This window comes from Schistocerca americana, chromosome 1 (assembly GCF_021461395.2).
Source record: "Schistocerca americana isolate TAMUIC-IGC-003095 chromosome 1, iqSchAmer2.1, whole genome shotgun sequence".
NCBI classification, from domain to species: domain Eukaryota; kingdom Metazoa; phylum Arthropoda; class Insecta; order Orthoptera; family Acrididae; genus Schistocerca; species Schistocerca americana.
In genome coordinates this window covers 485843784-485858373 of record NC_060119.1, presented here as the reverse complement: position 1 = coordinate 485858373, position 14590 = coordinate 485843784, and the positions used below count along the sequence as shown (strand labels likewise).

Here is a 14590-nt window from a genome sequence, read left to right as displayed (position 1 = left end):
AAATCATTGCATGTGTATACTGTCAGCTCATAATGAACGGCTTCTAAATTCTTTTTCTGATATGCGTTCTGCCTTGAATTTCTGATTTTTAAACATGCTAGAAAATGTGGGAGCGTTACAATTGAGGGGACTCTGGAATGACTTCGGTTTTTTGTTCACGTGCAAATTACGTTATACCTCCGAATTACAAAGCTCGTGGCAACCAGAAGGTATTTCACATACTGTGGGAAGGATGACGTGACTTACGTTGTGAAGACTTCGTAACTGTAGCAACGGGACAGAATCTTCGTGCGACATTTCCCACCAAAGGTAACGCAAGGAGAATTAAATACTCTTTTTCGGACAGAATCATAAATTACTGTTGTTTGTAACGGAAAATTTTTATTTACGCCACAGTGTTTCAAATGGCCATATGTATTTTACAATTATGTAAGGTAATATAGCGTGATACATCTTCCCCTATCTATGTATATTACACATCTTCCTAAAACACGCACAAGATTTTCATATTCCCTCACCACTACGGCCAATTTAGTAGTCCTACAGAAAGAGTGAACAGGACTTTTTGCTGCAATTTTAATGTAGTCGAATTTTTTACTGGAATATGTTTTCGCTGGAGGCCACAATTTTCGAGTTATTCAAGAAAAACGCGTTTTAAGGCCACTTTTGTGTGTTTTTCTTGAATAATTAGAAAATTACGGCCTCTGGCTAAAATGTATCCCAATGCAAAATTTAATTAAATCATATATCTTACAAGAAAAAAAATCCCGGGGTGGTGTTGTCGGTGCTGGAGTACTGGTTATTCTTCCTATCCTACTGTGCCTATCGGTATACATATTGATAAAACAAACATCGCAATAGGTTAATTAAGGACCGCTCTATCTAATGAAACCGTAAAATTACGTTTCAAAATTAATTTTGTTTACAAGAGGAAACAAACCGACTCTTTCCGTCAACAGTGGACGTCGCATGACAAGCCTGATGAGCGGTGTTTCTTAGGGCTGACTCAAGCTAAATACTGCAAAAACGAAATAAAAAATGTCTGTCGAAACAGAGAAAATACGTCGGACGGCTGTTAGGAGATAAACACTACAAATACATTTCTTGCCAAGTTACTCTAAGTAACGGTTTCATGGTGGATGACACTGTCTGATGTCCGAGATACAAATTACAGTGAAGATGGCTGTGGGTCAACAGAAACCAACTGTCTAACTACTACTGGCTAGCACGGCGAGTAAGAGTAATTGAAGTTATAAATACTATATGTTTTCGTTCGTCACTGGCGTGGCTAGAATGCAGTCTTTTCTTACAAGGATACTGCCACGAAAGGCTTCGAGGACAATGAGGTGGCGAGCCGACATGACTGGAAAGTGCGACAGGAAGAGAACTGAACAGACGAGACTGGCATGAGGAGGGCCGCCGTATGTCTGCTTTTGTTAAGTGCGGTTAGTGGAGGCATGTCAGTGGAAGACAAACGTGTTAGCTTTCTCCCGAAGAGCGGAGAGAAAGGAGAGTCGCAGAGAGGCGTGGGCAGAGGAGAGCAGAGGCAGGCGGAGCGGGCTTACCGGCGCTGGACCGCGATTTCGTCCGCGACGCTTTGGCATTGGCCGAGGCGGCGTTCTGCGCCGCGTGCGCGTGCGTGGCGCCCGGGTGCCCGTGGCCGTGCCCGTGCCCGTGGCCGTGGGCGTGCGCGTGGCCCGTCGACGCCAGGGCCTTGGCGCTGAACATGGCCGCCGCCGCCGCCGTACTCGCGTGGTGGTGATGGTGGTGGTGGTGGTTCAGGGGGTGGTGGTGGTGGTGGTGCGCCGCGTACCCCATGTCGTGGTGGGGGTGCGGGTAGGGGTACTCGCCGACAGTGGACACGTGGTTGGCGGTCGGCATGCCGGCGCTGCCGGGCCCTGGGGACGTCGAGTACGAGGAGGAGGACGACGTCGCGACGGCCGCCATACCTTCCCGCTGCTTGACCGCCGCCGCCGCTGCCGCCGCCGCCGCGGCCGCCGCGCCGTTGCCGCCCGCGCAGTTGGCGCCGCCGGCGCCGCCGCCGCCTCCGCCCCCGCCGGCCCCGAGCGAGTTGAGCATGTTGAGGCCCGGTTTGACGTCGAGCGCGCCGGACCCCGCGCCGCCGTAGCCGACCACGCTGCCGTCTTCTTGCTGCTGCTGCTGTTGTTGCTGCTGCTGTTGCTGCTGTTGTTGCTGCTGGTGCTGCTGCTGCTGCATGAAGGCGACGCCCATGGCGGCGGCGTGCGCCACGGCGGCGGCTGCGTGCTGGTACTCCGAGACGGCGGATGCGGCCGTCGACGACGCGGCCGTCACCGAGTCGGGGGTGGCGTCCTTGGGTGGCGTCGGCGGGAAGCTGAACAGGTGGTGCGGCGCGTGCGCCGCCGCCGCAGCGGCCGCCGCCGCAGCACCGGCCCCCGCTCCCGCCACGCCCCCGCCACCTCCGGCCGCCGCCCCCGCGCCTCCACCCACCACCGGCGCGGGGGACAGAGGCTTCTCGTCGACACCGACGCCGGCCCCCGCAGGCGCTGCGAACGGGCTGCACCAGGCCGGCTTACTCGTGTCCGACAGCCAAGGGTGCAGCGGCGTGTGGAAGTGCGGCCGGCACACCTGCGACGTCCCCATGCGCGCCGCAGCTGCTGCAACGGAAGGCATAACTCAGGCCGGCTGGCAGGCTTCGCGCTCGCTCGATTGAGCACACAACAGCGCTGCTATTACTGCACAAGTTAATATCATACTTGAAGACGTGATGTCTCTGGAAACCCTGATCACTATATAATGAACAAACGCTGCCGTCTCGTAGATTGATGTTATCTACCTGGTGGTTACAAATAAAGTGCAGCTACTCAGGGTGTGGGCTGTAATTATCGTATGGTACCGAAGCTTGGAACATGCTAAAACGTCAATGAGGAAGGGATTCACGCAGGAAAAAAAATTTTGGCCACCAGGTGCAAATATGCTGCTGTACGGCATCTCGTCGACGTTTCCGGTACTCTTATTGAACCAGTTGTGTAAGTGGCGGTTAGTAATAAAATCAACGTTATACTTTTCTCGCGCAATTGACCTTTGCTGGCCACGTCCCATTCCTAATCCATCACAAATGGCATAATTTCTATACTTCTTTCTAGCATTCACAACGCTAGATTTACACCTCTTCACTAAAATTGTAAATATTTTTTGAGCGTGTATCGGTTTTGCATTAACGCATTAGAATATCAACCTACTTCCGCTTTCATACGACAATTGCAGCCCAGACTGGACCTTTGTGAGTGCCTGCACTTTAATTATAACCACCCGGTACGTGTAGGGTGCTCGACATTAAGGTATAAGCGGTCTTGTAACTTAATTCGAGACAAATGTGACTAAAATGTTTGAAATTACGTTCCAAAATGTAAAATATGAAATACAAATACGATCCACTGTCTTCCACCACCACTCACAGTTTTACACACTAGAACAAAATGCGTAAGCCACAATGTTTACTGCACCATACGAAAATATTTTATGTTGGGCGCTCCGCAGCTTGTGTGTACTTGAAAACAACATCCTCATCAAGAACGTGTGGCCGTTTACCATTTCACATTTATAATATGTCCATACGACAATGTTGTTTTTTTTTTTTTTTTGTGGTTTTAGGGCGCACAACTTCAATGGTCATTAGCACCCTGACTACTCTAAGAATGCACCGCGAGGCACAAGTTGACCACAACAACTAAAAGGGAAAACACGATAAAAGACAGACTGACAGGCATAGGATTAAAAAACAGCATCATCAAATGTCCTTAGCGAGGTTTGTCAAATTGATAAAACGAAGAACACGAGCAGCTGCTCGTGGGTCATCCGCTAAAATGGCATCGAAAGTATTTGGCAGGTTAAGATCGAGGCGCAGTGTGTTAAGATCTGGACAGGACATTAAAATGTGTCTAACCGTCAGCAAGTGCCCACATGGGCAGAACGGCGCCGGCGCAGCCGTCAGCAGATGGCGATGGCTGAACCGGCAGTGTCCAATGCGTAACCGGGCTAATACGACCTCCTCCCGCCGAGAAGGGCGTGAGGAGGACGTCCAAGCCACGGGAAGAGGTTTTAAGGCCCGAAGCTTGTTGTCGGTAAGTGCAGCCCAATCGGCATGCCACAGAGATAAGATGCGCCGACAAATCACCCTGCTAAAATCGGACGAAGGGACGCAACAAGACGCTGTCTGAGGCTGGAGGACCGCAGCCTTGGCCGCGGCATCTGCAGCTTCGTTCCCAGGGATACCGACATGGCCAGGAACCCACATAAAGCTAACTGGAGAACCGACGTCCACCAGCTGCTGAAGAGAGAGTTGGATCCGGTGCACGAAAGGGTGAACCGGGTACGGATCACTGAGGCTCTGGATAGCGCTCAGGGAATCGGAGCAGATGACATATGCAGAATGTCGGTGGCGGTAGATGTAAAGGACAGCCTGGTAGAGGGCAAAGAGCTCAGCTGTGAAGACCGAACAAAGGCCATGGAGCCGGTATTTGAAACTTTGTGCCCCGACAATAAAGGAACAACCAACCCCGTCATTGGTCTTAGAGCCATCTGTATAAATGAAAGTCATGTCGATGAACTTCGAACGAAGTTCCAAAAAACGGGAGTGGTAGACCGAACCGGGGGTGACCTCTTTAGGGAGCGAGCTGAGGTCAAGGTGAACGCGGACCTGAGCCTGGAGCCAAGGTGGCGTGCGGCTCTCGCCCACTCGAAAGGTTGCAGGGAGTGAAAAATTAAGGTGTTGAAGGAGGCGACGAAAGCGAACTCCAGGGGGTAGCAGGGCAGAGACATACAACCCGTATTGACGGTCAAGAGTGTCGTCAAAAAAGGAACGATAAGACGGATGGTCGGGCATTGACAGTAGCCGACAGGCATACCGACATACGACAATGTGTTCGGTAGAGATGTGAATTTTTAACTGTAATCAAGACTCTGAACTTAACAGACAGTCAATTTGGTGTAGATTTGTACAGTCGGTGCTACTGCTGACGGGCTACAGGGCCTAATACCGTTCTGGCTGACAAATACTTTAGAAGTTAAGTTCATGACGTACCACAAGATGTGCATTATGAAACACACGAAAGCTAAAGTAAGGTTCAGTGTGGTTACAACTAAACTTTCGTTACTTGAAAGGGGTGGGAACATCTGTAAGGACCAGCATCAGAGAAATAAGAATAAATCATCGAAGACATTTTAATTTCTACATCAGACGATAACATTAATTGCCTACCACGTTGACGTACCGGGTTACAAACGTTGTTCAATGTAACGACCATCTGAGATGGGAAGTAATTTGAAGTTTGCACAGATGCCATGTGACTGTTGCTCGTGGCACTGTTCCAACGGTGGATCATGGATCGTTCAGATTTGTTGACATGCTCGTTCACTGCTTAAAGATTACGCATTGTGTCCAGCATTCTCAGTCACGTCAACAGTAACTGCTTAGACAATTAGTGGCTCAGTTGGCCGTCGGCCTCTCCCAGGAGCGATTCCCAAATCGCTAGTTAATTATAAATTTCGAGTCACGATCTTGAACCCCGGTTTGAATGAGGACCTCTCCGTATCCACTCAGTGCTTTGATACTCACGACTATCAGCAGCATTATTGCTGTCGTTTTGAAAAACAGCTTTGCGAGTGACGCCCTGCTCACCGTGTCCAAACCGATGTTGACTGACTGAAAATGTAACATGCACTGATGCTTGTGCTTCAACGTTACATCACCGTTACGGTACCGGCGCCTAACGGAAGTAATGACGCTAACCCTGCTAAAAATGGTTCAAATGGCTCTGAGCACTATGGGACTTAACATCTACGGTCATCAGTCCCCTATAACTTAAAACTACTTAAACCTAACCCTGCTAACAACGCAAATCCTGCAGTGCACAGTCTGAACATCATTCCTGTAAAATTGGGGATCTGTACAGTAAATGGGATTCCGTATATAGTGGCTCAAGTAGGGGGAGTTCAGTTACAACGACCCAATATTTGGGGACTGTGACTAGTTGGTAACCGAGAAATTGATAGAACAAGAAATCGATCCTGAAAACACATTAATATGTTCTACCTAATAGCCTGTGTGCAACATGGACTTACTTGCTTAGTTTGAGTAACCTGCTTCGATCCATTTAACGCGCTTACACCAGGATAGAAGAAGGAGAACAATAAAGCCAATCAACCACCTACTCGAGAAAAAAGCAATCAATTTCTAAATTGTACCCATCAAGTATATTAAACAGTCTTGATCCGTTGTCGCTTTCCTCAGCAAGAAGCTGTACACGAAGATGTCAGTCAACATAGGCAGACCGACCTTTCGCAGAATTAAGTACTGTACAAAAGTTTTGAAGGTGGATTATTAAGAAACGCGACCCATCACAAAATCTTTTAAATACTGAAGCCAAGACTGTGCAATAAACCTGATACATGCTGGAAGACAGTTTAGCGTTGACGGTCTTTCAGTATTAGGTCACACTGGAAACAATGTGTTTGCCTCAAAACAACAGTCCTACGTTCACTTAGAGTGATTTAGAAAAACGCACAGCAACAATATGGATCCCATTTTTTTCGAATATGAGTTCGATCTCCCAATAACCGCGCCATCTCTTTCGAAAACTGTACGACTGTGCGCTATAATTACAGCTCTCACGGCCCATAGAGCTGAACGTACAACGTACGCTCTTGCTTTCGGTATTACACCAGTGCACGCATTACTGCAAATATAAAAAATGCTTATAGTAAGGAATGTGATCTTCCCTGCCCGGGTCGTCAGTGCGTCCGACTGTCAAGCGGGTTCCTCGAACGCTCTTCGATTATCGAATGGCTAAAACGGGGAGCACTGAGTGTCTTGATGACAGAGGAGAAGTTATTTAAAAAAAAAGACCTAGCGTTAGAGGCAATGAAATCAATGTGCCCTTTGCGAGACTTCCCGGAAGTAGTTCATTCGATTACTAAGAAGATTTCTTCTGCGGAGCCACGGCCAAAGCTCTCTTCATCCTTTGTAGGTGAGCTAGTACTGCGGCCGTGGTCACGACGTCCAGGGAGCAGTAAACCCGAACATCCTTGCTCTTATCTGAAGTCTCAAAATAAACGAGGAACGAATTAGCGGAGGAGTGATGAGTTCTAATTACAGAAATACACTTGGCATGAGAAGTGCCCTGCAGGTACGCTTCCTAACTCTATGTTGTTCGACCCAAAAGAAAGAATGGACGAAAGTTAAGGCGCTTACTTACGGGAGCTGGAGAAAGCATGTACACGCTTCGATCCGTTTGCATTCAAAACTGCTTCCAGTTGTTCACATGTTCACATGTGTGTGAAATCTTATGGGACTTAACTGCTAAGGTCACCAGTCCCTAGCTTCCAGCTGTCTCGACATGGATAAATACAGATGGTATACAGTTTTCAACGTAATGTTATACCATTCTTCCTGTAAAATGGTGGCACGTCCAGGTAATGGTGATGAAGCTGGATAGCGATAATGCGCCCTCTTCTCCAAAGTACATCTCAAAGGCCAGATAATAATGAGACCTGGTGACTGGTGGCCAAAGGAGAAGCGACAGTTTATCCTCGTGTACACAAAACCACCCCCGGACGATGTGAGATATGCGAACACGGGCCCTCTCATCATTGAACACAGTATCACCATTTCGTAACTAACATTCTACCACGGAATTGACCTGATCAGCTAAAATGGTCACATAATCTTTGCGAGTAATGCAATTTTGCAGAGAAAGCATGGGGCCAGTGGAATGCCATAGTGTGGCTGCCAAAATCACCACCCAACCTCCGCCAAGATTCGCTCCTGTGAAGTAAATTCGACTGGAAGTTGAAAACAGTCTGAAATAAGAGTCATTCAACCAAATGACATGCTTCCATTGCTCCATAACCCACGTTTCATGGCTTCGACACCACGTTTTACGGGAATTTGCATCGGTGATGAGTAGTTTTGGAATTCCAAATCGCCCTGCAAATTCCGTGCTTAAGGAGGGTCCTTCGTGCTGTTTTGGTGCTGACAGGGTCCGTGAGTGCGATGCTCCGTTCTACAGTGACTTTTACAGCTGTTGTCCTCTTAATTTTCGTGACAAACTTCTTCAATGAACATACGTCGCGATCACTCAACACACACTTACATCGGCGTCGTGACTTAGCGGTGACGTTTCTCCGCTTTCCCAGTATGCGCAATAAATCTTCAATTCGGAGCATCTTGAAACACCAAACACTCGGCTCCCCTCGTTACCGAAGCACCCACCATACGAGGACCCATAATATGGCCACGTTCGAACCACTTAGCTCCGACGTAATTCTCTTCTGACCGCGACTGATACCTGCAAAGTATCGAAGACATTGCACAGGTGCGGTTCGTTTTCGAATGCAACAGTACAACCTGCAGGCTTGGATAGCATCTGCATTTGCCTTCAAACATGCATTTCTCGCTATGTTTCCATATTTTTGTGTAGCCCTTTCAAATGATCTCGTATAAACCCGTCCAACCGGGTTCTGTTATTCAAATACCGGGTGATCAAAAAGTCATTATAAATTTGAAAACTGAATAAATCACGCAATAATGTAGATAGAGAGGTACAAATTGACACCTATGCTTGGAACGACATGGGGTTTTATTAGAACCAAAAAATATGAAAGTTCAAAAAATGACCGACAGATGGCGCTTCAGCTGATCAGAATAGCAATAATTAGCATAACAAAGTAAGACAAAGATGATGTTCTCTACAGAAAATACTCAATATGTCCACCATCATTCATCAACAATAGCTGTAGTCGAGGAATATTGTTGTGAACAGCACTGTAGAGCATGTCCGGAGTTATGGTGAAGCATTGCCGTCGGCTGTTGTCTTTCAGCATCCATAGAGAAGTCGGTCGATCACGATACACTTGCGACTTCAGGTAACCCCAAATCCAATAACTGCACGGACTGAGGTCTGGGGACATGGGAGGCCAAGCATGACGAAAGTGGCGGCTGAGCACATGATCATCACCGAACGACGCGGGCAAGAGATCTTTCACGCGCCATCTGTCGGACATTTTGTGAACTTTGTTTTGTTTTCGTTCTAATAAAACCCCATGTCATTCCAAGCATATGTGTCAATTCTTATCTCTCTATCTACATTATTCCGTCGTTTATTAAGTTTTCAAATTTATACTGACTTTTTGATCATCCTGTATTCGTCGAGCTAGTGACATAGCTGCGAAGATACTCGATATCATTTTTCATATTTTTGTGTAGCCCTTTTAAATAACATCGTATAAACCCGTCGAACTGGGTTCTGTTATTCAAATATTCCTCGAGCCAGTGACATAGCTGCGAAGAAAAAAATTATTCAAATGGCTCTGGGCACTATGGGACTTAACATCTGAGGTCCTCAGTTCCCTAGAACTTAGTACTACTTGAACCGAACTAACGTAAGGACATCACACGCATCCATGCCCGAGGCAGGATTCGAACCTACGACCGCAGCGGTCGCGCGGGTCCAGACTGAAGCTCCTAGAACCGCTCGGCCACTCCGGCCGCAGCTGCGAAGATACTCGATATCATCGCATCTTGGTCAGAACGTGCAAAAAGTCACGTGTGGGGCACAATGAGACACGTGGAACAGTCTGCGGCCTCAGAAGACGTTGTTCCAGCGACCAGGCAGTTTCGGCTACAGGTGCTGCGGCCGGCGCCGCGGGCTCGGCGTGCACCTTGCTCTCCGCGGACGCACCTGCCAGCGCAAGGTGCTGCTCCACCTGTCCATCCCAGCAGCACGACCCACTCACTACTGTTATTCCTCCGCTCCCTGGCTCTTCCTCTGGACTGTCACACACCACACCAGGAAACTCATGATTTGCTCTTGCTGCTGCTGCTCGCACCATAAAAATCTGTTTTACCTTTTTTTATCACCAAATCGTGTATAGAGAGGAAAAACGAACTGTTCTGTTTTACCTTCGTGTCTGAGTGAAGACGTATGAGGGGCAGTCAAATGAAAACTGAGCATCTGTCACAATCGGAGCATACAATAGTTCCTTTCAAAAGTAATCACCACTCTCTTTAAGATATTTAGCTCACTGAGAGATGAGACAATCATTTCCTCTTTCATAGAACGCTGTTGCCCGCTGACCGATCCACACAGCACCCTCTCGTTCTCTTCCTCGTCCTGTAGAAAGCGAGATCCACCCATGTCTTTCTTCAGGTCGACAAAGATGTGAAAATCACACGGTGAGATATCCGGGGTGTACGGATGACGTTCCAAATGGTTCAAATGGCTCTAAGCACTATGGGACTTAACATCTGAGGTCATCAGTTTCCTAGAACTTAGTACTACTTAAACCGAACTAACCTAAGGACATCACACGCATCCATGCCCGAGGCATGATTCGAACCTGCGACCGTAGCAGTCGCGCTGTTCCGGACTGAAGCGCCTAGAACCGCTCGGCCACAGATGCTGGCCACGGATGAAGTTGCGGCGTTTCCCAACAAAATCGCTGAAGAGTAGCCTCCGTCCGATAGGCAGTGTGGAGGTGGGCAATATGATGCACCAGAATGATTTCGTCCGCCAACATTCCGACAGCCCGATGGCAAACGGTGAAGCTAACAGTGGAAACATCCCACATCCCCAAAGAAACCGAAAGTTGTTCACACATTTTCCGGTAAGATCGTGACGACTTCCTTCGACTCCAACTGCCCTTTTATCGTCGGGTTTCTCGATCGTGGAACCACAATGAATGCGCTGTGCAATGAAAACACTTTGCAGAAACTGCGACGCGCCATAAAGTCAGAACGCCCAGGAATGCTGTCGGACAGAATCATCATGTTGCACGACAACGCCCGTCTCCCCACTGCCAGTCGGATGAAGACTACGGCTCAGCAGTTTGGTTGGAAAGCACTGCAACATCCTCCGTACAGTCCGAATGGTTCGCAGTGTTATATTCACATTTCTTACGACCTGAAGCACGACGTGCGTGGACGTCTGTTTCAGTCGGACGAGGAAGTGCAAGAATGGGTGCGGTTATTGATTCGTTAGCGGCCGACTTAATTCTACGAAACAGAAATTGATAGTCTCGTCTCCCAGCGGAATAAATGTCTTAACGCGTGTGGCGATTACTTTTGAATGGAACCATTCAGTGGTCGCATTGTTAAGATAATATTTCAGGTACGCAGCTAACATGTCACCTACATAGACGAGTTTCCGACGGCAAATGCTAGAAATCTACGTGTAACACATTCGTGGTTTCGTCTAACTTGTAGTCTGTGCTGTATTTCTGGGTCAAAAACAACGTAATTATTTTAATGTTATCCTCATGTCCTACGCCATTGTAGGCGTTTCAGAACTTAGCTGTATGCTTATCTTCCAGCGAGCAGCAGATAGTTAATCTCCAGCTAAGAAATTTCATTTAAACCAACAGAAATTTCCTAAAATTTTGAAGATAATAGGTCATTCAGAACTGTTCCATTCAAGAAAACTGTGTGTGTGTGTGTGTGTGTGTGTGTGTGTGTGTGTGTGTGTGTGTGTGTGTGTGTAGGGAGGAAAGGGGGGAGGGGGGAAGAGAGAGTCAATGAACTGTAGGACATGGACTTGAATATTCGTAGTGGTAGTAATAAGCAAGGAGAATTTTGACAGGTATTAGCATTTTTTTCATCGTCAGTCTTCTGACTGATTTCATGCAGCTCACCATCATTTAATCTCTTGTGCCAAACTCCTCAATCAGATTAGCGTTAGCACAAGCTCCAGAATATCAGGCAGGTACCTCCTCGGTGTGTTACATTTTGCACCCTCTTCGTAACATCGTAAAACTCCTCGCAGGGGACCGAATCATCCACTATGATGGTATCCGCCGAAACCACAAGACACTGGGAGCACAAGATCCCTCAGAGTACACAAAGATACTGCCTGGCAGAACGGCAGCAGCGTCCGCGGGCATGGCGACAGCAGATGAGGGCCGAGGAGAGCGTGGTTAACCGCAGTGTTCCCACGCCACGAGGCACCGGCGCTAATGAGGAGCAGTCTGAAGCATCGGGGCGTGTTCGAGACGCCGGCATCGGCGCCCACCTGCTCTGCTCTGACACGTGACACGTAGCGTGGCGCATACTGCCAGTGCTCCCACAGACCAACCGCACAGATACACCCCTGAGCTATTCTCCCACACTTTACGCTTTCTACCACTCTTGCGAGCGCGCGCACACACGCGCACAGATACAGACACAGACACACACACAGACACACACACACACACACACACACACACACGCACACACACAAAACACAAACACACAAAGTAAGAGAGGGGACAGGGGTGCAGCAATGGGGACAGCGGAAAAGGTGAAAAGAAAAAGAGGGACAGAAGGATTGAAATGCAAAGGGGATGAAGGAAATCAGAAGTGAACTACAACTGTCATAAGAACAGCAGCAGCAAACAAGAGAACAGCATCAACAAATGAGGGAAAAAGCAGAAGTGGACAAGAGAAGAAGATAATAAGATAAAAAGTGCAGCAGTGGACAAGAGAAAAATAGCAGTGGACAAGAGAAAAATAGCAGTGGACAAGAAAGAACAACAGTAGTAGTGGGAAAGAGAAGAATAGCATTTGCGAGAGGTGGAAGCAATAGCCAGAGGTGGAAGCAGTAGCCACTGGGGGAGGCAATGGGTAGAGGGGGAGGCAATGGGTAGAGGGGGAGGCAATGGGCAGAGGGGGAGGCAATGGGCAGAAGAAGGAATATGAAGGTTTAATGTCCTATTGACAATGAATTCAGTAGACAAATGGTTCAAATGGCTCTGAGCACTATGGGACTCAACTGCTGAGGTCATTAGGCCCCTAGAACTTAGAACTAGTTAAACCTAACTAACCTAAGGATATCACACATATCCATGCCCGAGGCAGGATTCGAACCTGCGATCGTAGCGGTCTCCCGGTTCCAGACTGTAGCGCCTAGAACCGCACGGCCACTTCGGCCGGCAATTCAGTAGACACAGACCACAAATTCAGATGAGGGAAGTATGAAGGACGAAACTGGCTGCGTCTCCTGTAAGGAACCCTTCCAGCATTTACGCTAAGAGCTTTAAGGAAGCTACAAAAAACCTGAAGGGGGATGAAAGTTTCTTATAGATTACAACTGTGTGTCAGACTGGGATTTGTACCTGTTAAATAGGAATGAATGGTTAGGGATTTAAAACACCATCTTTGAACGTGATGCATAGGAATAAGGAAATATTGCTATTATTACTGAAGCAATTTTCCATCATTAGCGGATTTTGCCGTTTCAGTCATGTGAATAATTTTGATTATTTGAAATGTTTCATATTTCACTCACACGCCTCCACAGGAACAGTTTTTAATCCTAGCAGGAGCCTGCTTTGGAATAACGTAGGTTGCACGTGTCGCTGTCTCATACAGTAGGTTTGGCAGTACACCTCACATGTAATTGGAGGTAAGGTATTAGTGCGTTTATTACGTGAAAGACAATACATAATTCAGTGTATAGCCAATCTAAGGAAAAAGGCAGTAAAATTTTCAGACAGAGAACAGTAACTGTAGAGGATGTGCGTAAATTTTATACTCTCGATAGTTTGTGTAATCGTTATTAGTCTTAGCCATAACTACTGCTTTTAGTTTTCAGATGGTAAACTACGGTCATTAAACATCGGAAGGAAGTCTTACGGTTCATTTCTCTTAATTGTGTTAGAAAAAACATTGCAGCTTCCACTGGAATGTCCGGTGACAAAAATATGTTCTCGTCATACCGATATCATTCATTAAATTCATAAAATTGTGTATTTACTTCAAGTAGTTTGTAAAGTGCAGTGTTGAAAAATATTGCGGAAAGTAACTTCCCTCGTTTCCTGTTAGTCTTATCGGAACAAATGCACAAAATGGTAAAAAGAATAGGTTGTATTTTAAAATGCCTACATTTCACAACGTCTACGTTGCTTAATGTTCTGAGTTGGAACGAAAAAAATTAAGCAAGCTTGTTTCCGAAGGTTATGAACACATTTTTGGCCAACGTTTCGCATACTCCAACCAAGGACTCTGCGAAACCCACCGAGAGTTGGTTTTTGCAGATTTAATTACAGAAGCAATTACGAAGGTACCGCTAATGATCCTAATTTCGACCGGCGTGCGCAAAATTATTCCCGCTACCGCCGTCGCTGTTTACGCTATGACAACTTGGCTCCTGCGTGCACGGCACACAATCAAGATAGAGAGACTTTCTAAAGGCCAATTAAAAACCTGTTTAATATATTCCCATGATTTCTCTGTCCGCCCTGCTCATAAGCTAACAATGAACATGTAAACGAAAATTGCGGAATATTTTCTCAAACTCGTCGCGCTCGGCTCCCGGGACGAGCAATTACGTCCTTCACTCCGCGTGCGTGCCAGTCTTATCTGATAGAGATGCTCCGCAACAAAGCCGTCAAATGATTTGTGCTTTCATAGCGAGACAGGTAATTTAACGCATTTTCCTTAAACAAGCAGCTGGGTTTGACAGTGACAAGACAGAGGCAATTACCACTTGCGGGAGAACACACCAGTAGCATATCGTACTGAAACATCAAGCTTTGCCAGTCTCATCCTCGGCAACATCCTCAGCGCGACACCAAA

General features: G+C 47.3%; 1 protein-coding gene across 2 annotated transcripts in view; it reads right to left on the bottom strand.

The window, feature by feature from the left end:
- Nucleotides 1-14590, bottom strand: part of LOC124604371 (GATA-binding factor C-like) — a 652859-nt gene that overhangs the window by 430206 nt on the left and 208063 nt on the right. The window contains exons 2-3 of one of the 2 annotated variants that reach the window (XM_047136473.1): nt 2466-2636; nt 1566-2417 (exon numbers count right to left, since the gene is read on the bottom strand). In XM_047136473.1, coding sequence (XP_046992429.1) covers nt 1566-2417; nt 2466-2636 — 1023 coding nt within the window. Of the gene's footprint in view, nt 1-1565; nt 2418-2465; nt 2637-14590 lie in introns of those variants that run through there. The other variant, XM_047136472.1, reaches the window with a different exon arrangement.